Source organism: Protopterus annectens, chromosome 5.part1, assembly GCF_019279795.1.
Source record: "Protopterus annectens isolate FY-2018-M chromosome 5.part1, PAN1.0, whole genome shotgun sequence".
Taxonomy (NCBI): Eukaryota; Metazoa; Chordata; order Ceratodontiformes; family Protopteridae; genus Protopterus; species Protopterus annectens.
In genome coordinates this window covers 613391379-613417037 of record NC_056736.1, presented here as the reverse complement: position 1 = coordinate 613417037, position 25659 = coordinate 613391379, and the positions used below count along the sequence as shown (strand labels likewise).

At 42.7% G+C, this 25659-nt stretch overlaps 1 protein-coding gene across 1 annotated transcript in view; it reads left to right on the top strand.

The window, feature by feature from the left end:
• The window catches only part of LOC122803240 (breast cancer type 2 susceptibility protein-like), a 382249-nt gene that overhangs the window by 186863 nt on the left and 169727 nt on the right, over positions 1–25659 (top strand). The window contains exon 4 of the mRNA XM_044072838.1: positions 16950–17067. Within this exon, the coding sequence (XP_043928773.1) occupies positions 16950–17067 (118 nt within the window). The remainder of the gene's footprint in view (positions 1–16949; positions 17068–25659) is intronic.

The window sequence follows — 25659 nt, the reverse complement described above, 5'->3', positions numbered from 1 at the left end:
AAACAACTAAGAATATATCAAAAATATGATTTTTAACCTAGTTAAAATAAGAGTATAAAACACAATGTTGACTTTGTGGTGATAACTTAAAAGTTATCTTTTATAGCTTCTCATTTTTAATACACATGAAATATTACAATAGTCATTCAACCCCGGATATGAAAATGAGTCTAATAACAGCTGCCATTCCAACTCCCTATTTTCGAGTAACAGTGATACTGGTCCTCCTCTTTCTGAGCTTAGTAACCTGGTCAATAGGCATAAACTGAAAGCTATGCCCTTGGTTCCTAATAACATGTTTTGCTAGAGCGTTCTCCTTTTTTAACTTCCTCATAGCGTAAACATGTTCGTATAGCCTGTCTCTCAACCTACGGTCAGATTTGCCAATGTAAAATGCTTGGCAACAGTTACAAGTAGCTAAATAAATAATTGATTTAGATTCGCAGTTTAGTTTGTGTACTATCGTGTATTTTCTACTACGAATCTCAAATGAGTTGCCAACCTTGACCAAGTGGCAGTATTTACAAGAGCCACATTGAGATGAACCTTTCGTTTTACTTAACCATTCTGACGTTTTTTGGTCTCTCCAAAAGGGTTTTTAAGTTGTTAGCCCTCCTATATGCGATCAAAGGTCGACTTCCCAATTTTTCTAATAAAAAATCATTATTGGTTATAAAATACCAGTTTTTATATAAAATATTTTGAATTTTTTTATAATCAATAGTAAAAGTAGTTATAAAGCTGCTGGTATAAGGAAGTTCACTATTAATTAGTGTTGAGGTTGGAGTCCTGTCTGAATGGTCAACACTTACTTCCAGCACCACATTATTGACTTGATTTACATTAGTTTTATGTGGTAAAAGGGGAGGGCACTGCCCATTAAGTCGTTTGGTAGACACCTCATGCAATAGCTCATTAAATAGAGCTAACGGGTACTCCCTATTGGCAAACATATTTTTCAAGTTTTCACATTCTTCCAAGAATAAATCATCCCTACTACACATCCTTGCTGCTCGAATTAACTGTCCCTTTATAATAGCCTTCTTTTGTTTATAGGGGTGGCAACTACTGAAGTGTAGGAGTGAATTACAGTAAGTTGGCTTTCTGTAAATTTTGGAAAAATATTCGCCTTTAATTGTGTCTTTGTTCAATTTTACGTCAAGGTAATCTATATAAATGTGTGAAAATTTTGACGTAAATTTTAAGAATGTAGTTGAGTCATTCAGTATATTGACAAAGTTCATTGCGGATGAGGAGTCACCATTATAAAGGATGAAAATGTCATCCAGGTACCTAGTGTAGAATTTAACTTGTTCCATTCTACTCGCATTGTTGAAAATGTTATTATACTCCCAATGAGCCATGAATAGGTTAGCAACGCTAGCTCCGCATGGAGAGCCCATTGCTACCCCTTGTTTTTGTAAATAGTGTTTCTTGTTGAATATGAAATAATTAGATGACCGTATAATATCGAGGAGCTGGGCTACTATGTCGATTTCATTTTTAGGAGCTTCCAATTTAATTAACATCAATGTGATCCATTCAATGGCTTCTAAATGAGGTATAGACGTATATAAATCAATAACGTCTATAGTGAGGAAATTACATGTATCACAGTAGTCTGTTTTGTAAATTTTACTTAGAAACGACCACGAGTCCTTGCAGATATGTGTGACTTTCTTCAAGTATTTAGAAAGAATACTTTCTACCAGCTGAGCACTAGGGTATGTAAAGGAGAGCCGGCTGTCAATTAATGCTCGTAAAGGTGGATTAGCCATATTTTTGTGAATTTTTGGTATCCCAAAAATCACTGGTGTTTTAGGCATGGTGATGTCAATGTAATTTTAAGTGTCCGTGTCGATACTGCCACTTATAAACAAGTCCCTTAAATAGCCTCTAGTCCTGGAATAGGAAATGTTCATTTCATTCAAAGATGAAACGTTATAAGCTGAACTGTTAAGGACTAGTTCCATCCTATCAATATATTCAAGGTTGTCAAAAATAACAAGGCCACCCCCTTTGTCTGGTTTGATTACTCTAACAGGGGCTTTACACAAATCATCAAATGCCCGTAGCTGTTCTTCAGTGATATTAAACTTAGGGTAATCATTCTTAAAGTAAAAAACTGAAGTCATGTGTCTAATATCCAACTCACATAGCTTTTCAAATAAAAGTAAACCAGTGTGCAAGGGGAGGGTTATAAGTGCTTGCTAGTTTTAAACTAGAACCTTGACTAGTCACACTGTTGTTAAACAACAATTTTAAATTAAGTTTCCTTACAAAACATTTTAAATCAATTAGCGTTTTGACAAGATTACATTTGGATGTTGGAACAAACGTATTTCCATATGCCAAAAGTTCAATCAGGCACAGTGGTACATTAAAACTAGAAAAATTATAAATGGTGAAATCACCTTTTGTATTTGTCAAAATTTTCAAGTCACTAGGAGGGTTTGTGCCAGAAGTGGAATCAAATTGGACATGGTCTCCAGGGGGAGAGCATCCTTTGGCTCAATGGTGCCCAGGAATATCCTTCTATAGGGCTTCCCAGGACATGAAGTAGCTAGAGACTCTGTCCCAACTGTCATGAATAAATGAAGATTGACATCATCGGGTAAAGAAGTTATGTTCCTGCCATAACGTTCCATCTGTGTTTTTGATCTTCATTCATTCTTGACATCCCCCCTCTCCTACCCCCCTCCATAGACTCCTGGAGGTTCGGAACTGGTCCTGGTTATGTGGTAGGACATTTGCTCAGATGAAGCCTCTGCTTTATTATTTTTATGGGCAAACTCAATCTGAAGGGAAGAGAGGCACTATGGGTAACCTTAGCTCGAGAGTTTTTGGCTAGCACGAGCTTGTTATATTGACAGTCGGTTCCGAGGACAGAACTGAAACCCAGCTGTCAAGCATGAATGAAGATCGGCAACGCAGATGGAACGTTATGGTAAGAACGTAACTTCTTTTTCTACCCGTGTCCTCTTCCTTATCTCCAGGGGCTTCAGTCCCCTCTAAATCTCACAATGGATCTTCAGATTCCAGGAAGCACCCTCACAAGACCTCACAGACTTACTCGGAGCCTCCAGCTAAGTCTGCTAAAACCCCGGATCTGACCACTTTGGGCCAGAAACCTTCGTCTACTCCCTCAGATCCAAAACATCCCTCTAATCTGACTGGGATCATCACCATTACAAGCTCCCCTATGCCTTCCAGTTCAAGTTAGGATCTGAAAGCCTGAGTATACCCTCAGGCCAGTTTCTCCAGCGTTACCTACTAAATTATTGGAGACTGACAAAACATTTGAGGCCTACTTCTGTAGCTTTGTCCATGTCCTCTAGGAGTTTCTCTGATGCGGATATGGACAGCATGATGAGACTTAAGACACAAATCCAAATGGGGGTTCTTCCAAATCCATCCCCTGTCAGATCTGTGATACTTCCACCAAACATATTCAGTCTCCTTCTCCGATCTGACCAGTGATCTCAGAGCTTCCGGATCCTAGGTACCAGAGAGTGTCTGCATTGGACCATAGTAAGATACTAGGCTAATGGCTCTAGGGCTCTTACAAGCCTAGACAAGTTGTACCCTTATTTCCATAATCAGCACTTATTGCCCTTGTCCCCAAGATGGACACAGGTGGAACCCCCAGTATGAATTTATCGTTACCCATCCAGTCGTCTAGGTTGCATTTGAAGAAGGCCAGTGAGATGCTCTGTTTGTCATGAAGTGGGAGTCCATTCCAAAAGGTGTGGTAACCTCTGGGAGACCAATTTGTCACTCCAGCAGGTTCTATTTATGTCCCATACCAGGTTAAGGTCTTGAGAACGAGTAACCTGTTTACCCATTTGACTTGTGGATATACAGCATTCCCAATAAAACGGGGTCAGAGATTGCCTTATATGCAAGGCAGAAATAGCCTCCAAGTACTCTGTATGAAACGGAATAAAGTGACTGATTTCACACGATCCACTGAGGACAGATGCTGAAGATTTAGAACTTTCCTTGTTAAGAACCTTTGTGGTCTCTCCAGTTGCTGCAGGTGCTTGGAAAGGTACATACCAAAAGGGTGTTGTACTCAATCCTGATGAGGGAAGAGTACAGGGAGGTTATAACTTCTTTTTTTCTGGAGACAATGCCCTTATGAGATGAGCAATATAGAATGCCCTTGTTAATCACTGTGGAGACATGGTGATCAAAGGTAAGGTTGCTGTTAACCTGTGTGCCTAGGTTTCTCACCACTGAGTGTGTACTTAGGGTGTTGTTATTGATGTGGTAGCTAGCAGGAACATTGCTGTTACCAAAAGGGATGATGAAAAATTTTTTGCATTAAGTTTAAGGCCATGAATTTGGCACCAATCATTTGTTTCTGAAGACTGTCTTATAGAATGTTGACATCATTTGAAGATTTTATGACGCTCCTAGTTTGCAGTCATCAGCAAACTTTTGTCAGCCACAGACCTTTAGTTGTTGTTTGTACTTTGGAGAAATAGATTCCAAACAGTAGAGGTTCTAGGACTGATTCCTGTGGAACACCACTGGTTAGAGGTCTACTGTTGGAGGTGGATGTTCTTCATGTTTCAGTGTTGCAGTCATTACATTTGGGGGTAATCTGCTGACAGGTTGCCCACAGTCCGCATGAATTCCAAAGTCTTGGGTCCTGCGTCAGTTACTGTCTCCTCTTCCATGACGTCAGGTTGTCAGGGGAATAAAACATGCAGCCAACGCCATTTTCTTTAGTCTTTCTTGCCGCGCGCTGCCCGAAACAGAAGCATTTCACAAGTGCCGGCCGGCCAACTACTGAAATATTCACGTTTGAAATTCAGAACCAAAGTCTTCATTAAAGCTAATTCCCCCGTTGGGGAAACTTTTTTTCTTGCTTTTTACCGATGTCAGAAAAAGTTAATAATTGTATTACTTGTGGGAAGCAAATACCTTATAAAGATTTCCATTTATACTGTATTCCTTGCCTAGGCCCTGATCACAATGTGCCTGGCTGTTGGTTTTGTGCTAGATTTAAATAATGCACTATTAAGCGTTGGTATATTTTTGCATCAAAGTATTTTGGAAACAGATTTAACTATCCAGAAATGTCGTCGGATAGCAATCAGACTACCAGAGTACATAAACAAAACGCAAAGAAAAGGACAGAGAAAGGCAGTCGAGATCCAAAACCAACGACAAAGCTTCTCCTAAGCTAGTCACCGGTTCGCCGGTACTCAGTGAGGCGCTTTCGCAGCCCCTGATACCCGCTACCTTCGAGTCGCAGGCCTCTACCGACACCCATGTGGAGTCTGGCATGCCGCAAGATTCTCAAGGTATTGGACCGACGGATGTAAGCTCCCTCGGATGGGTCCGGAGCTGCTGAGCAGGCACCAACTTCTGAGGGTGTATTCAGACCTCAACATTTTTATATCAAACCGACGACAGCTGCAAAATCAAAGACAAAAGCAACTTCTAAAACTAAAAAAAGATGCCTGAGCCATGTGTGCAGGCCTCTATGCCTAAAAAACAGATGATCAAAATGGCTGAAGACCTTATTACCCTGATCAGGGGTACCCATCCCCCTCCAGATAAGAGGCCTAAAGACACTAATTATGAATCTTCAGATCAGGTTTCTATTTCTTCTGATTCCTCTTCTGATCAGGAATTATCTTTACCTCCCTATGAGGATTCTGATGCTGAGGAGTCTATTCCATCTGTATCTCCTGCTGAGGATTATTCATTTGGAGAAACCTTGCATACTTTGAGGGAGCATTTTCACTGGGAAAGCCAAGACTTCCCAGGATCAAAAAAGAGGCTCAGGGATTTCCTTCTTCTCCCTCGGCACAAGCATTTAGCCATTCCCCCTGTTTTAGACATTGTGGATGATGTGTTTTCGGAGTCTAGCTTGACCTCTGACTCCTTACCTCCGGCTCTCAGTAACCTGACAGATATTACAGGGTCCCTGACTCACATAAATTTTTTTTTAGAAACCCAGCTGCTGATCCTGTAACTATTTCACAGGGTCCAAAGGGAGTTAAGGCCTCAACAGGAAAAAATCCTACCCCCTCTGACAGAGATTCAAGGGCACTGGACAGATGGGGGGGAAAAGGTTTATACATCTGCAACTTTGGCAATCAGGGTCTTGAACTGTCAATTTCATATGCTTACGTACCAACAACATGTTATGGGATTGCTGAAACAGAAAAGGATGTTGATTTCAGAATTTGCAGAAAATAAAGAATTGCAGGAATTATCGCATGCAGCAGAACAGGTTGGAAAGCATACTTTGCAATGTGGTTTTGATTCTTTAGATGCCTCCTGCAGGGCCGCAGTTACTGGATCTGTGATTAGGAGTCATGCCTGGTTAAAGGAACAAAATTTGCCTGATTATGTTAAAGCTAAATTGCTAGATGCACCTTTACAACATGACTCTCTGTTTGGTATTAAGGCAGAAGAGGTTTTAAAGAAAATGGAAGACTAAGCTAAGTCTATGCAAACTGTTAAAGACTTCTTACAAGTGCAGCCACCAAGATTCAGTAGACACTGGCCTACAAAAAAATTGGTCCTTTCCTGTGTCAGAGCTCAAAGGGGCAAATCCAGACGCCCTAAGGGTTCCAGATACGAGGTGCAAGACTCATACAGGTCAAAGCAATGGGGTGCGTCCACCTCCAAATCTGGAGGAGATAAAGCGCAAACCTACAGAAAGCAATCCCAATTACTTTCCTCTGCCTACACCAAGCACTTATCTTTTGGCAGCACCCATAGGGGGAAAATTAGCACTTTTTGCTCAAAATTGGCAGTTAATAACCCAGGACAAGTGGGTACTAAACATCGTATCACAGGGATACAGATTCCATTTCCACATTCTGCCAATGGCAAATGGTTGGCCAGATCTGCCAAAAAAAAATCAATGGGCAGAGGCACAGAACAGGTTACGTCCCTCATGGATAGGAGGGCCATTCAGACAGTACCAGAACAGGAAAAAGGACAAGGTTTTTACTCAACTGTTCTTGGTGCCCAGAACGGACAAGGCCTGGTGGCCAATACTGGATTTATTGATTTTGAACACATACCTGGGCATTCCAAAATTCAAAATGCTGACTTTGCAGCAGCTTCTGTCCATGCTGGGCAAGAAAGCTTGGCTGGTGACTTTAGACCTAAGAGGCATACCTGCATGTCCCAGTAAGACAGTCGTGAAGAAGATACCTCAGATTCAAGGCTGGCTTAATGCATTACCAATTCTCTGCACTGCCCTTTGGCTTATCTACTGCGCCCAGGGTCTTTACAAAGTGCCTGGCACCAGTAATTTCATTTTGCAGACAAAAAAGTATACAAATATATCCTTACTTGGATGACTGTCTCATTCAAGCAGAGAACAAGGACACTCTTCTTCGACACCTGGCATTTGTGAAAAGGCTTCTAACATGCCTAGGGTACACAATAAACGAAAATAAATCACAACTGGTACCCTCTCAAAAGATAACATTCCTGGGTGCAAGCTTGAATACAACTGCCCAGATGGCTTACCTCACACCAGACAAACAAAGGCAACTGACTACTTACTTCAAACTGATGGTAACAAAAACCCAGTCTTCTGCAAGACAAATTCTGCAGGCTCTGGGCTTCATGGCATCCTACATCCTGCTAATTCCATATGCAAGACTGTATATGAGGAAACTTCAATGGTACCTAAAAAGTTTAGGAAGTCAACATTCACACAGTCTGGAAACGATGATTCCTCTCATTCCCTGCCTGCAACAGGAGTTTCTATGGTGGGCAAGGGCCTGTCACCAAAACATGGGATGGCCCTTCACTCTCCCCCTGCCAACCAAATCTTAACAACAGATGCATCAGATTATGCCTGGGGGGAGCCACATGGCAGGAAGATGCATTCAGGGCATATGGGCACCAAAGCAAATGAATCTACATATCAACCAGAAAGAGATGCTAACTGTTCAAAATGCCCTAACAGCCTTCAAGGACTTGCTTCATCCAGGACAACTACTGATAAAGACGGACAACACCACAGTCATGTGGTATATAAACAAGCAAGGGGGCACGTAGTCATACCCCCTATGCAGATTAGACATGGCACTGTGGGGACACAGTTTTGACCTACCAAATACATCTTCAAGCTCAATTCCTGCCAGGAAAACAAAACACTAGCAGACTATTTAAGCAGAAAACCTTATGGATCCTCATGAGTGGAAACTAAATCCACAAGTCTTCAGCATAACAGAGAAATGGGGGAGCCCAGACATAGATCTATTTGCCTCTCCTCAAAATTATCAATTGAAAAGATTCTGCACAAGGACTTATCACAGACAAGCATGGAAAGTGGACCCCCTATTCTTCAGTTGGAAAAACATCAGTTTGTCTTTCCTCCTCTGCCTCTTCTACCCAAGGTCCTCCTAAAAGTCAGACAAGAGAAGCCAAAGATGATATTAATTGCCCCGGACTGGCCCCGCCAATACTGGTATTCAATCCTAAGGAACTTGTCTGAATATCCAGCTTGGACCTTGCCTCAAAGACCACATATACTGTCCCAGCAAAACAATCAGATCCTACACAATCAACTACAGACTCTGAACCTGGCAGCATGGCTAATCATGTAATCATACAAATGACACCTCTCAGTAAAGCTGTGATGGATGTCATTCTGGAAGCCAGAAGGCCTAGTACTAGAAAATCTTATGCTGACAAATGGAAGCGATTCTGTGCTTAGAATCGAGCACAAGGAACTGATACAGCAGAACCACATATTCCTCAGGTATTACAATACTTAATTGAGATGCTTGACAAAGGCCTATCTTTCTCATCAATAAAAATCCATGCCTCTGCCATTTTGGCTCATTACGATACAGAGCCACCAATCTTTTTTCATCCTTTACTAAAGCAGTATCTTAGAGGAGCCAAAAATATAAGGCCTCCTAGAAGATCACCACTACCTGCATGGGACCTCAATTATGTGTTGGCAAAGCTCACCCTGCCTCCATTTGAACCAGCTGCTACCGCTGACATAAAGGTCTTATCATGGGTGACAGCTCTGCTACTAGCAATTACTTCAGCAAGAAGAGTTTCAGAGCTACAGGCCGTCATGGCTGTAGAGCCTTTTTATCATATTTCACCCAGACAGGGTGTCTTTGAGGACAAATCCTACTTTTATGCCTAAGGTGGTTTCCAGTGTGGCTCTTAACCAAACAATTCATCTGCCAACTTTTTATCCAAATCCGCAGAACAAAGGGAAGAGAATTCTGCATTCCTTGGATGTACACAGACCGCTAAGATTCTACTTGAGCAGGACTAAAGCTCTAAGAAAAACTGAACAATTATGAGTGTCATATGCTGCAGGATCAGAAGGAAAGGCTATTTCAAAGCAGACAATTTCAAAGTGGATAAGCCACTGCATCTGTTTCTGCTACTTACACCATGGTAAACCTGTGCTCAAGGGCATTATGTCTCATTCCACCAGAGTTGCAGCTGCTTCAGTAGCCTTTCTCAGAGGAGTACCAACCAAAGACATTCTAGAGACTGCTACTTGGAGTTCTGTTCACGCCTTTACAAAGCATTACCATTTGCCTCTCTAAGTCCAGGACAGGCTTTACCACTGCAGTGCTGCAGGGCCTTATAGCCACACCTAATGCTGTTTAGCTCCAGCCTCCCAACCATAGCTTTGGGATTCTACGCAAATGTAATGACTGCAACAGTGAAACACGAAGAACATAGTACAGTTGTGTACACTTACCATAAATGTAGATGTTCGAGTGTATTCACTGTTGCAGTCCAGGTTACCCTCACGCCATCCCCCTGTGATTGCAAAGTTTATCTTTCCTTAGTTTATATTGATGCATGTATGTATGTATGTATATATATATATATATATATGTATATATATATATATTTTGGGGGTATCTGACATCGGGGACCAGACAAACTAAAGAAAATGCCATTGGCTGCATGTTTTATACCTCTGACGACCTGACGTCTTGGAAGAGGAGACTGCAATCGACGCAGGACCCAAGACTTTGGAATTCAGGCCGACTGAGGGCAACCTGCCAGCAGATTACCCCCAAATGTAATGACTGCAACAGTGAATACACTCTAGCATCTACATTTATGTTAAGTGTACATAACTGTACTATTCCACTAGGTGCATCCAGGGAAACTTCCTTCCTGTACTCTGACTGCTACCCTGACCAACTCTGCTCAGATTTCATCTTATCAGAGTGGATCTCTGATGTGTGCTGTTGGCATTTGATCTGGGGGAGGGATTCAACTCCGACCTTCTCGGATCCATCCCTTTCTCTCAGCACTTTGGCCACTGAGGTCCAATTCTATCTCGAGGCCACGGATCAGGAGTTGTCCCTGTCCTTTCTTCCTGGACTATCTCTGCTCTGAGGGAGATTTTTTTTTTTTTTGGGGGGGGGGGGGGGCTTCTGGGTCTTTTGGCTTTCCAGATTGTAGAAAGGGTTTTCTTTTCACATACAAATCAGATTGACCACTCTTATCTGCGATCCTCCCCTTTGTTCTTCATCGGATCTGATTACTGAGCCAATCATGCCTGCCCATGGTCAGCCTATCTTAAAAAGTCTCCAGGACCTTCCCCTGAGGAAACCCCCCTTTCTTCCGATACCTCCCCTGAACACTCCAAGGAGAAGAACCTTGAAAAAAAATGTGCAAGAGGAGGCACACAGACTCCCTAATGGAGTACCTCACTGAAGACACAGACTTTGAGAGAGAAGGATCCCTACTATCACTACCAGATGATGTCTCCTTTGGAGATATATTTAGAGATCCTTAGACAGAAAGGTGGCTGGTCGGCTCAACCTACTTCTGAAGAGTCTGTGTTCTTGGAGGCTTTTGGGGGTGACCCCTCCCCCCAGCGGACAAACTTGGTTTAGTTTCCTGAAGGCTTTGAAGGAGCTGTACACTATTGAACTGATCCCCCAAATGCTCAGACAAATTTCTTGTCCCCCCCTAAAGACAGACTACATTGTAAAGACATTCCTTTTGATGCCATTGTTGTGGCAGCAGCAACCCAAAAACTAGCCCAACTGAGCTCCTCTGTCCGTCCACCAAACAGGGAGTCTTCAAGCGATGGGCTAGTTTGGTAAGTGCATTTATGCCTCAGCTGCCTTTGCACTGAGGTTGTTAAATTACTTGACACATTTCACTTGTTTGCATAGAGATTTGGTCAAGAAACTTTCCAACTCACTCAGAGACCATGTTGGATGAGGACTTTAAGAAAATATCTCCTCAACTGGCTGCTCTTGCTTCTGTGGTTAATTCCTCCATGAGGCTCCTCTCCCATACAGTGATGGGCACCTCATGGGCAGCTGGCTCAAGGTATTGCTGTTAGACTTTTGCAGAACCTTTTAAGGTGTCTTTTGTCAATGCCCCCCTTTGGCTCTCTTTGTTTGGGCCATCTGTTAAAGAAACTCTTGCCTTCAGCGAACAGGAAGGAAAGAGCTTGTCTGCCGTGGAGATCAAGTTTTCTACCCCTCAGCATACTTTTTCCAGAAACCAACATTGTATAAGTTCTTTGAGAAGCCAAGTACGGGGCATACTCTCTCTCCAGTCTCCTTCTGCAAAATTGATACTATGAGTTCTTAGCTCTGTGTGCTGTCATCGTACTAGTCCCCTTAGCAAGGTTTTTTATGCGACTCCTCCAATGGACTTCAGCTGTTCAGTTGTCTGTTCTTGACCAGCAGTTATCTGTTCCTATCAAGGTAATGCCAATCTGCAAACAATGTCTTCAATGGTGATTCATTCAAACAGCCTGTCCCTAGGGAGGCTGTTACTCCTTCCTCCCCCCCCCCCACAGCCACAGTGACCATGGATGCATCCAACTGAGGTGGGGGTGGGGGTAATTGAAGGGAAACATGGTCCAAGGCGAGTGGCCTTCTTCAGAGTCCAGATTGCATATCAATGTCCTAGAGATGCCAGCAGTTCTTCTAGCATTGCAAACCTTTCAGGACAGTCTCCCTTTTGGGTGCATTACAGTACATGCTGACAATTTCAGTAGTCTGGTATAGCAACAAACAAGGAGGAGCCCATTTTTACCCTTTATGCAGAGAGGCCATGAGGGTCTTGAAATGGGCGATATCTTCAGACCACTTTCTGGGTACAACATGTATACCGGGGAAATCCAAAATGTTGGAAGCAAACTCAGCAGTTTCATCCTGACCCCTCATGAGTGGTCCCTCAATCAATCGGTGGCAAATCTGATTTTCAGCCATTGGGGACAAACCTTGTTGAGACCTCTTTGCTTCCTCCAAAAACAAGAAGTGCAGCAGGTACTTTGCTCTGATCTCCCCTCCGAGGAGTCACCGATTATATGCTCTAGTTCTCAATTGGCCCCTGGTCTCCTTTATGCTTATCTGCTTCCTTTGATCCTGAAATTCCTGCAGAAGAGCTCAGTCATCCTCATCAGGTTTGGTTCCCCTTTCTCTGGTGTCACCTGAAATATCCTGCTTGGATTTTTGAGCCTAGCCAGGACCTCTTATCACACCCGTCAGTGAGTCAGCATCACAGTCTCTACACCCTCAAGCTAACCGCATGGTTTCTCTGCTTTCAGTAATTGTACGAAGGTCCAGGCTTGATTCTCCTGTTTGCGGTATAGTTTTGGCATCCCAAAAAGCATATGCCAAGAAGGTCTACAGAAGCAAATGGAAAATATTTGCTATATGGGCTTCCAAAGAGAATGTTGACCCTTTTTCAGCTGGTTTTGGCCATCCGTTTTCTTACTTCTCTTAATAAGGAAGAAGCAAGATGTTCTTCGTGTTTCACTGTTGCAGTCATTACATTTGGGGTAATCTGCTGGCAGGTTGCCCTCTGTCGGCCTGAATAACAAAGTCTTGGGTCCTGCATCAGTTGCTGTCTCCTCTTCATGACGTCAGGGGTATAAAACGTGCAGCCAACGCCATTTTAATCTGTCTTTCTTGCCACGCGGTGCCCGAAGCAGTTGGCAAGTGTCGGTCGGCCGACTCCTGAAATTTTCGTTTTCGAGTTTCAGAATCGAAGCCTTCAAACTAAAGCCAAGTACCTCGTTGGGGAAACTTTTTTCTTGCTTCTTACCGATGTCAGTAAAAGTTAATAATTGCATTACTTGTGGGAAGCAAATACCTCATAAGGATTTTCATTTGTACTATATTCCTTGCCTAGGCCCTGATCACAATGTGCCTTGCTGTCGGTTTTGTGCTAAATTTAACCAACGCACTATTAAGCATCTGTATATTTTTGCTTCTAAATATTTTGGTTCAAGATTTAACTACCCTGAAATGTCATCGGTTAGCAGTCCGACTACCGGAGTTCACAAAAGACGCAAGGAAAAAGACGGAGACAGTCGAGGTCCAAAACCGACGAAGCTTCTCCTAAGCAAGTCGCCAGTACTCTGTGAGCTTCGCAGCCCCTGATACCCACTACTTTTGAGTCGCAGGCCTCTACTGAGACGCATTCGGAGTCCGGTATCCTCAGAAATTCTGCAAGTATTGAACCCGCGGATGTCTCTCCCTTGGAAGGGTGTTTTCAGGCCTCAACATTTGTATATTAAACAGACGCCATCATCAAAAACAAGGCCAAAACCAACTTCTGTGTCTAAAAAACTGACACATGAGCCACGTGCTCAGGCCCCTATGCCTAAAAAACAAATTATCAAAATGGCTCAGGATTTAATTACCTTGATCAGGGCCCCCCCCCCCCCCCCGCTAAGAGGCCTAGGCAAGTCACTGATTATGAATCTTCAGATCAGGTTTCCATTTCTTCTGATTCCTCTTCTGATCAGGAATTTTCTATTCTACCTTATGAGGACTCTGATGCAGAGGAATCCATCCCTTCTGCTTCTCCTCCTGAGGATTACTCTTTTGGAGAGACTTTGCATTCTTTAAGGGAATATTTTCACTGGGAGAGTCAGGACTTCTCAGAATCAAAAAAGAGGCTTAGGGATTTTCTTCTTCTTCCTCAGCACAGGCCTTTGGCAATACCTACTGTATTAGACATGGTTGATGTGTTCTTGGAATCAAGCATGACTCCTGATTCCCTGCCTCCGGCTCCTAGTATGCCAGACAGATATTACAGGGTTCCTGACTCCCACAAATTTCTTTTCAAAAATCCTGCTGACCCTGAGACTATTTCTCAAGGTCCCAAGGGTGTTAAGGCTTCTACAGAAAAAAATCCTACTCCTTCTGATGGAGATACCAGGGCGCTGGATAGATGGGGAAAGAAGGTTTATATGTCTGCAACCTTGGCGTTCAGGGCTTTAAACTGCCAGTTCCATATGCTTAAATATCAACAGCATGTTATGGGCTTACTGAAACAAAAAATTATGTTGATTTCTGATTGTGTGGAAAATAGTTACAGGATTTATTGCATTCAGAACAGGTTGGAAAGCATACTTTGCAATGTGGTTTTGATTCCTTGGAGGCCTCTTGCAGGGCCACCGTAACTGGATCTGTGATAAGAAGGCATGCCTGACTCAAGGAGCAAAATCTGCCTGATCATGTTAAAGCTAAATTGTTGGATGCCCCTTTACAGCATGACAGTCTGTTTGGTAATAAGGCAGAAGAGGTTTTAAAGAAAATGGAAGACAAAGCTAAATCTATGCAAACTGTAAAAGATTTCTTGCAAGTGCAGCCACCCAGGTTCGGTAGGCACTGGCCTACTAAGAATTGGTCCTTTCCTGTGTCCAACAGAACTGCTCAAGGCAAATCCAGGTGCTCCAAAGGCTCCAGATATCAATCACAAGGATATTACAGGTCAAAGCAGTGGGGTGCCTCCACCTCCAAATCAGGAGGCAACAAAGCACAACCCTACAGTAAACAGTCTCAGTGACTTTCCTCTGCCATCTCAAAGCACTTATCCTTTGGCAGCCCCCTTGGGGGGAAAACTAGCACTTCATGCTCAAAAGTGGCATTTAATTACCCAGGACAAGTGGGTATTAAACATAGTATCCCAGGGGTACAGATTTTAATTTCCAAACATTGCCAATTCCAAACGGATGGCCAGGTCTGCCACCAAATCAGTGGTCAGAGGCCCAGAAACAAGTCATGTCTCTCATGGATATGGGGGCTATTCAACCAGTACCAGGAAAGGAAAAAGGACAAGGATTTTATTCGAGACTTTTCCTGGTACCCAGAAGACACGAATCATGGCATCCAATTCTGAACTTATCAATTCTAAACACGTTCCTGGACATTCCAAAATTCAAAATGCTGACTTTACAACAGCTACTGCCTATGCTAGGCAAGAATGCCTGGTTGGTAACTCTACACTTAAGAGGCATACCTGCAAATCCCAATAAGGGAATCTTGCAGAAGATAACTCCGCTTCAAAGCAGGCTTTTTGCATTACCAATTCTCTGCACTGCCCTTTGGCTTATCTACTGTGCCCAGGGTCTTTGCAAAGTGCCTGGCACCAGTAATTGCATTTTGCAGGCAAAGAAACATTAAAATTTATGTTTATCTGGACGATTGTCTCATTAAGGCAGAAGACAAGGACACTCTCTTCTTCAACATCTGGCGTTTGTAAAAAAGGCTTCTAGCATGCCTAGGGTACACCATAAATGAAAATAAATCACAGCTGGTACCCTCTCAAATAATTACATTCCTTGGTGCAAGCTTGAATGCAACTGCCCAGATGGCTTGCCTCACGCCAGACAAACCAATTCAAGTTGATGACATACTTCAAACAAGTGGCAACAAAAACCCAGCTATCTGCAAGACAAATTCTGCAGACTTTGGGGTTCATGGCATCCTGCATTCTACTAATTCCATATGTGAGACTGCATATGAGGAAACTTCAATGGTATCTAAAAAGCTTATGGAGTCAACATTGTCACAACATGGAAACGATTCCTCTCATTCCCTGCCTGCAGCAGGAGTTTCTTTGGTGGGCATAGTCATGTCACCAAAACAAGGGACTGTCATTCATTCTACCCCCTGCCACCCAAACCCTAACTAACAGACACATCAGACTATGCTTGGGGGGCCCCCCTGGCAGGGAGATGCATTCATGGCAAACGGAGCCCAAAGCAAATGCATCTACATATCAACCAGAAATAAATGCTAGCTGTTAAAAATGCTCTGACAGCCTTCAAGGGCTTCCTTCATCCAGGACAACTACTGATGACTGACAACACCACAGTTATGTGGTACATAAACAAGCAGGGGGGTACCCACTCCTACCCCCTTTACAGACTAGCCATGGCCTTGTGGAACACAGCCTTGACTTACCAAATACATCTTCAAGCTCATTTCCTGCCAGGAAAGCAAAATATCTGGCAGACAACCTAAGCAGAAATCTTATGGACCCGCACGAATGGAAACTGGATCCACAAAGTCTTCAGTATGTTAACACAAAAATGGGGGAACCCAGAAGTAGTTTTGGGGAGAGGCAAATAGATCCATCAGTTGGACAAATTCTGCACAAGAACTCCTCACAAAAAAGCATGGAAAGTGGATACTCTATCTTTCAGTTGGAAAAACCTATCAGTCTATTTCTTTCCCCCTCTGCCTCTACTCTCCAAGGTCTTACTAAGTCAGACAGAAAAAAACAAAAATGATTTTAATTGCTCCGGACTGGCCTCGCCAACACTGGTGCCTGCTTCTAAGGAATATGTCACACCTTCCTCCGTGGTACTTGCCTCAAACACCTCACCTATTGTCTCAGCAGAAATATCAAGTTCTGCACACTCTGCTCCAAACTCTGAATCTTGCAGCATGGCTAATCAACTAATTTCACCAACCACAGTAAAAAGGTAATTGTATTTAGTTCCTACTTCTGTAATTTTTTTGTAAAATGTGTTTGCAGCTTTTTGGTATTTTAATATATCATGCAGTCTTACTTAGGAATGAATTGCTTTTAGAACTAGTTTCAACACCCTTTTGTAAAGTGTGTTGTCTGGGCATTGATGTATAGAATGTGTTCAAAATTGTGTCATTTTTCTAAACTGTAATTTTTATTTTAAATAGATGTCTCACAGTTGTCACATCCAGTACATGAAATTGCATTGCCTTCCTTGACAAAAACACCTGTATTAAAATCTAAGGCCTTTCCTGCTGCATGTTCACATGCTTCCCCCAATGAAAGGTAAGTATGAATATATTTAATCGGACATTGTTTTGCAAACAACTTTGTCAAGAGTATTACATCTGTTTTGGCGATCAACAAAAATCATAGCACTGCCATTTTCTGTTCAAGTTGCCACTCTGGTTGCTTTATGCTGTTCCCTGATGTCCTTCAAGGATGCATCTGCAGTCATAACATATGGGTTGTCCTGCCTCAGGCAGCCCCTCGGTCGGCCGGATTCCAAAGTCTGGGTCTGGCCTCGGCTGATGTCGCACTTCACCCGACGTCATAGCTTCTGGGGTATAAAGGCATCAGCCGACGCCATTTTCCCCAGTCTTTCTTGCCGCGCGGTGCCCGAAGCAGAAGCTGTTCGCAAGTGCCAGTCGGTCAGATCCAGAGATTTCAGCTACCGAAGACTTCTAAAAAAGCTAAGTACCCCGTTGGGGACTCTTTCTTGCCTCAGCCGATGTCAGACAAAGTAAATAATTGTTTAACTTGTGGGAAACAAATACCTCATAAGGATTTCCACTCTTACTGCCTTCCTTGCTTAGGCCCAGACCACGACGTATCAGCTTGTTTAGCCTGTGCTTCCTTCAACCGACGGACACTTAGACGTCGGTCGGAGTTTGCAGAAGAGTTTTTTGGTCCCGCTTTTGCATATAAAATGCCGTCGGAGACTCCGACTACACATTTAGCCAAAAAACGCAAGGAAAAGGACCGACACTCGTGGTCCGCGGTTTCGGCTGAAACCACGGTTAAGCCTACCGCGAGTGTCTCTGTTTCGGCTGAAACAGAGTCCTCGGTTCTTCCTTCTGCCAAAAGCATGCCTCCGACAACCGAGGCCAGAGAGGCCCCGGCTGAGTCGGCTACAGAAATTCCTACCGAAGAAGCAGGCGCACAAGAATTGTCCGACACCATTCCGTTGGACATCTCTACTCCTGTACGTGGGGCAGCTAGACCCCCTGCTTCCATGTCTATTAAGGCCTTCTCCAGGGCTAAAGCAGCTAAAATTCCCAAGGCCTTACCAACAAAAGCTTCCTCTCAGAGACCTTCCTCAAGTTCTCAGATTCTCAGCCTTGCTGAGGACCTTATATCTCTGATTAGGGGATCACAACCTCACCCAGACAGGGCCTCACAACCTCCTCCTGACAAAAGGCCTAGGACTGAACCCCCTGAACCTCTCTCCTCTGATTATTCCTCGGATGGATCAGATGTCTCAGACCATCAGGAAGGACCATACTCACCTTATGAGGATTCGGATGCAGAAGACTCAATTCCTTCTGCCTCCCCCCCAGAAGAATTTTCCTTTGGGGAAACTTTACACTCAATGAGGGAACACTTTCAATGGCAGGGTCAGGATTTTTCTGATTCTAGGAAAAGGCTAAGGACCTTTTTGCACTTGCCACAGCATAGGCCTTTAGCCATACCACCTGTACTTTCAGTTGTTGATGATGCATACAATGATGCAAGTTCTGCCCCTGATTCTCTTCCCCCGGCCCCTGCCAAACCTGACAGATATTACAGGGTCCCGGATTCTCACTTCCACTTGTATAAGGCCCATGCTGCAGACCCAGAAACTATTTCTCAGGGCCCAAAGGGTGTTGCAGCTACCACTGCCAAAAACCCCCTACCCTCTGAAAGAGAGTCAAGAGCATTAGAGAGATGGGGTAAAAAGGTTTATACATCTGCTACTCTTTCTGCCAGGGCTTTAAACTGTCAATTCCATATGATACAGTACCAGGAATTTTTGTTAGATCAGCTGAATAAAAGGCTTTCCTCTCCTGAACCTTTAGACCGTAAGGCCCTTCAGGATTTGGTACACAACTCTCAGCAGGTCAGTAATCATTTTTTAAAATGTGGCTATGATGCACTGGAGGCTTCATTTAGATCAGCTATGACTGGAGCAGTGATTCGAAGGCATGTTTGGCTAAAAGAGCAATCCTTGCCAGACCATGTCAAGTCTAAACTCCTAGATGCCCCTATGGAGAAACAAAGTTTATTTGGCTCCCCTGCACAGGAGATTCTAAAGAAAGTGGAAGAAAAAGCTAAATCTGTGCAAGGATTTTCTGCAGGTCCAACCTCCGAGGTTCAGCAGAAACTGGCCTTCAAAAAATTGGTCCTTTCCAGACAGCTCCAGAGCACAGAGAGGCAGAAATAGACGGCCAAGAGGCAGAGGTCAATCTAGGGGTGCCTACAGGTGTCGTCAGTGGCAACCTGCCAACCAGAGGAGTACCGCCACAGCTGCGACTACAACCACTTCCACAGGACAGACACAATGACTTGGCTCTGATTCCGCCTACCAGGGAGCAACTGGAAGCACCCTTGGGCGGAAAGTTAGCTTTATTTTCAAACAACTGGCATTGTATTACAGGAGACAAATGGACATTGCAAACAATAGACAAAGGCTACAGGTTTCACTTCCACACTTTACCAAAAAAGAGAGGAATGCCAAACCTTCCACCAAGCCAGAAGCCAGAGGCTCTAAAACAAATCATCAACTTACTAAGGATGAGAGCAATAGAAAGGGTACCATCTATGGAACAAGGACAAGGATTTTACTCCAGACTATTCCTTGTACCAAGAAAAGAAAATCAATGGAGGCCTATTCTCGACTTGTCCTTACTAAACACATATCTCATTGTACCAAAATTCAAGATGCTGACCCTACAGCAACTTCTTCCCATGTTGGGCAAGGAGTCTTGGCTGGTGACTCTAGATCTCAAGGAGGCATACCTGCACGTCCCTATACGACCAGATTGCAGAAGACACCTCAGATTTCTTGCAGGATCAGAGCATTATCAATTCTCAGCATTGCCCTTTGGCTTATCTACTGCACCCAGAGTATTCACGAAATGCCTGGCATCAGTAATTGCACATTGCAGGCTTCAGGGAATTCAGACCTACCCATACCTGGACGACTGCCTAATACAAGCGGACAACAAGACAAAATTAATAAAGGATTTGGCATATGTCATACAACTGTTACAAGCCGTGGGATACACAGTCAACATCCAGAAGTCAAGACTAGTGCCATCCCAAAGGATAACATTTTTGGATGCAGAACTGGACACAATAACTCTGATGGCTTTTCTCACAGAAGAAAAACAAAAGCAACTCCCAGTCTACTTCATGGCTTTGACAAGACAAACTCAGCTTACTGCAAGGAAAGTCCTGCAGGCCCTGGGTTACATGGCATCTTGCATAATCTTGACCCCGCATGCCAGACTGCATATGAGAAAATTACAATGGTACCTAAGGAATGTATGGTCTCAACACAGACACAGTCTAGAAACCATGATACCAATCATTCCATGCCTGAAAAAAGAATTCCTATGGTGGGCTCAGGCCTGCCAGACCAACAGAGGGTTGCCTTTCCACAAACCACAACCAAGGCAGACCATCACCACGGACGCCTCGGACCTAGGCTGGGGGGCACACATGGAAGACAAGTGTATCCAAGGCCTATGGTCTCAAGACCAGCTGAATCTACACATAAATCTGAAGGAGATGCTGGCATTGAAGCATGCAATCGAGGCATTCAAATCATTCCTCCAGCAAGGACATCTGCTGATAAGGACAGAAAATACCACAGTCATGTGGTACATCAACAAACAGGGAGGCACGCATTCCTACCCTCTATGCCGGATGGCAATGGACCTGTGGAACCTAGGCCTGAATCTCAACATTCAACTGCAGGCCAAATTCGTACCAGGAAAAGAGAATTCACTAGTGGACAGCTTAAGCAGAACTACCACGGATGCTCACGAATGGATGCTGCATCCAGGCATCTTCAAAAACATAACAAAGAAATGGGGAATGCCAGAGATAGACCTGTTCGCCTCCCCACTCAACCACCAACTGAAGAAATTCTGCTCAAGAGAATACCACCCACAAGCCTGGAGAGTGGACTCCCTTTCTTTCAGCTGGAAGGCCCTGACAGTTTATGCCTTTCCACCTCTCCCATTGATGTACAAAGTTCTACTGAAGATCAGGGAGGAACAGCCAAAGGTGATTCTGATAGTTCCAGACTGGCCAAGGCAGCATTGGTATCCACTACTGAGAAACATGTCTCGGACGAACTCATGGCCTCTACCTCTATGGCCTTTACTTCTAACGCAGAACAACTACAAGACCCTGCATCCAAACTTGAAAACGTTTCAGCTAACTGCCTGGGAAATTGCATAAAACAAAACCAAAATGTATTATCTCAGAGGGTCAAGGACATTATCCTGGAGGCTCGCAGACCCTCCACAAGAAAAACATACTCAGCTAAATGGAAGAGATTCCTCATTTGGAGTGCATCAAAGGATACAAATGTCACACTGGCAAACCTAGCACACATCCTAGAATACTTAGCAGAACTGTTCCACAATGGCCTGTCCTATTCTTCCATTAAGATTCATGCTTCAGCAATTTCAGCAGAGTACAACATGGATCCTCCTATCTTCTCTCACCCTCTCCTCAGACAATTCTTAAGAGGGATCAAAAATGTAAAACCTCCAAGGAAACCACCTCTGCCTGCATGGGATCTCAATTTTGTGCTGGAAAAATTAACACTTCCCCCTTTTGAACCAGCAGCATCAGCAGACTTACAGTTCTTATCTTGGAAAACTGCTTTTCTTCTAGCAATCACTTCAGCAAGAAGGGTATCCGAGTTACAGGCATTAATGTGGCAGTCCAGCCTTTCCTTATCTTTCACCAGGATAGAGTGTCTCTGAGAACCAATCCTACTTTCATGCCAAAGGTGGTATCCAGGGTATCCTTGTACCGAGCTATTCATTTACCTACGTTCTTCCCTAACCCACAGAACAGGGGGGAAAACTATTGCACACCTTGGATGTACACAGACAACTACGCTACTATCTGGACAGAACTAAAACCAGCAGAAAAACTGACCAGCTTCTGGTAGCATATGCAACAGGAGTGCAAGGAAAAGCAATTTCCAAACAGACAATTTCAAAATGGATAGGAAATTGCATTCGATTCTGCTACTCTTTTCATGGAAAGACAACTCCTGAAAATATCAGGCCTCACTCCACAAGAGCCACAGCCACCACTACAGCTTTCCTACGAGGAGTGGCTACCAAAGACATTTTAGAAGCTGCTACTTGGAGCTCCGTGCATACATTTGCCAAGCATTACAATCTTCCTTTATACTCCAGATCCCGAGCATGTTTTGCAACTGCAGTTTTACAGGGGTTCTTAACTACACCATCATTATCTTAGTGCCTCCTCCCCCAGTTTGGCTATGGTATTCTACCCATATGTTATGACTGCAGATGCATCCTTGAAGGACATAGTACAGTTTTGTACCTACCATAAATGTAGATGTCCGATAGGTATGCATCTGCAGTCAGGATTACCCACCCTCCTTCCCCTCTGTGGTATTCCTAGGGTGCTTACCCCTCTTTTAGCTAGCTGGGGGAATCTGTTATGGTGTATTTGTTTGTATGTATATATATATATTTTGCTTACTACTGTTTGGAATTTTCAACATTTATCCAAATTTAGCCTTCCTAGAGGGCACCTGGCATCTGGGGCAAGAAACACTGAGGAAAATGGCGTCGGCTGATGCCTTTATACCCCAGAAGCTATGACGTCGGGTGAAGTGCGACATCAGCCGAGGCCAGACCCAGACTTTGGAATCCGGCCGACCGAGGGGCTGCCTGAGGCAGGACAACCCATATGTTATGACTGCAGATGCATACCTATCAGACATCTACATTTATGGTAGGTACAAAACTGTACTTTTTAGTATCTCTTCTTGTGCCTAGATCCTTTGTTTACTTCAAGTTTATAACCTGTCGTATAGTAATTGTACTATGTTTTCATCTGCTGTTGTTGCTGCTTATTTCTTACCACTGTATGTGTACTTTCATTGTCTTTTTTTTTTTTTTTTTTTTCAGTTTTGTTTACTTTTTCCAACAGTATAATAACAGTTCATCTCTGTCTGTTTTCAAGTCCAACTCAGATCCATGGATAGGAAAACGAAAATGTACCCCAGGACCGATCCCTGTACTGCTAATGAACAGAAGTAGCATCTAAATGCTTTATCCCATGCATGGGTCCCCTCTAATTATCTATGCTATGATCCCAGTTCTTGTTAGGGGCAATATATAATTATCGGCCATGGGATAGTTAAGACCAATCTATATCCAAATGGAATACCCCATTTTAAGCACAAAAATGGATACTGGTTAGGCTTAAAATGGCCTGCAAGGGCAGCTACTCTAGTACCTATTGATGAACAGGCACAAAAAAGTAGTAATGATGAAACTAAAGCAGGGGATCAGTCTGTGTTTCAGGAACAAAATGGAGACGTTGGTTGACCGTGTAGTGAACATGTGCAGCTGAACTACAGAGTGGTCTGCTTCTGAACATGAGAGGCGACTGGGATAAATAAGGTGGCACCCTAGCGCAGGGCTGTTGGCAGACAATTGAGACTTAGTCTAACTGCTATAAGAAACAGTGAAAGATGCACTCTGCCATTTGGCCTTTTTAATTCATAGGTTCATTCACCAAGCTTTGAGATAGTTGCAGTTTTCCAATATTTCTGCAAATGACCAAATTCAGAGAAAGCCATTATATTAAGTATCATTAACATTCTTGGTGACATCATAAAGAGGAATATCTAAGATGAAATTCCCTGTTGAATTCATTGTTTCATAGTTTCATAGGGTAGTACTAGGCTAACTGCCCTTGTGAGCCATTTTAAGCCTAGCGAAGTATCCCTTGTGAGACTCCAACCCTGCACCTTGTGTTTGTAAGGCAAACACATTAACCATTAGGCCTTAACCATTAGGCCACCCAAAGGGGTTAAACACACAAACGAAAGAGACTAAAAAAGTCCAACGTCCAGAGTTTAATAGAAGCACACAGAATAGTAAAAAGTGGAGCTGTCGAGTTCAAAACTCTTTTTCAATGCATAACATAGAATGTGCAAAACTGCTCTTGTATACATATACACCAGCCCATGAATAGTAAAAGAAAAACTGGTTATATGACAGTCATGTGATCCAGAACATATGACCATATAAAACATTTTACAAACAGTAAATCACAAAACATCACGTTTCATTTTTAATATTGGTTTTAGGCTATTGCTAGAGTTCAAACCTGGTTGTTTGTCAGCTCTAAAAAATTTAATCCATTTATACTCAATATTCAGTTTTAGTTACCAAATCACCCCCACGTATACCTTGGGATACATTCAGCAGAATCCTAAACCTAAATTTATGTTCCTCCCCACAGGTAAAAATATACTTCATTAAGGCATTAATTTCAACACCCCTCTGAATATCAGATACGTGGGCACTAATCCTTTCTTTTAATTTCATATTTACTTTCCCTATATAAAAACTTTTACAACAAATGCAGTTTGCAAAATAAACCAAATTGAAGTATTACATGTTCCTGAGGCTGTAAATATAAATAATTCATGGCTTATTTATTGGATGCTTAAATTGAAGTTCTGTATTACTTTCTTTACAAAATATACAATTGTAGCAAATAATGGTACCAGGTTTTTTTATTAGTGTAGAGTTTCTATTAATATTAAAGTCTTTATAGCAAAGTAATTGCTTCAATTTCCTTTCTTTTTTTATAGACATACCTTGGTTTAGCACCCACAAGATTAAACATCTCAGAATTGGTACTTAAAATACTCCAATGTATCTCAATAACTGCATTGTTAGAGTACATGAGCATTTTGGTGTCCACAAAAGGAAATGTAACCATTGATGGGAACCAATAATACACAGCTGAATTTACTTTAATGTGCATTTTACTATCTGCTTTTGCATTAAAAACGTTAAAAGGAAATCGGAAGTACTTTCACTGTGTTTAAATGTGTGTGCACACACACGCATGTGCATTTAAACACAGTACTGCAGCCCACATACAGTATTCTACATCTACGTACATTTTATATGTGTGTGTGTGTGTGTGTGTGTGTGTGTGTGTGTGTGTGTGTGTCTAGACACACATACGGTTACACAAAATTTTCATTGTTTTTGCTGAAAGGACATGAAAAAGTACACAGACATATAATCTATTTCTTTGTTTTATACACACACACCCACCCACTCCCACCCTCCCATATGTTTCTTTTTGTACACTTATTTTATGCACATCATATATGCATATATAAATAAATATGTTGTGTGTGCGTGTATTATACATATTTATATGTAAATATATATGTGTGTGTGTGTAGGTTTTAAGGAGTCACACAGTGGAAAATGTAGCTTGTCTGGGTTTTTCTTTTAGTTTTTACTGATTATTTATAATGTGCAATATGGGTGCATACAATTCAGTATTTATAATAAGCAACATAGTAGAGTTAAGCATTATTAATGTATACATTCTAGTAAATGTTGCTTAATGTTTTACTTGGTCACTGTCACATGTTGGCTATGTGTTGCATATGCAATCTTTGTTAGTGTCTTTATGTCAGTGTTTTTTTTTTAATTTATATTACTAAATGCATTTAATCCTTGTTATTATCTGTGACAATGTAGACAAACTTGTGGCTGAAAAGGGTCCCGGGACCAGTTTGCTAGTTACCAAAGTATAAATAAATATGAAAGAGAAAAAAAGGAGAGAGAATATGAC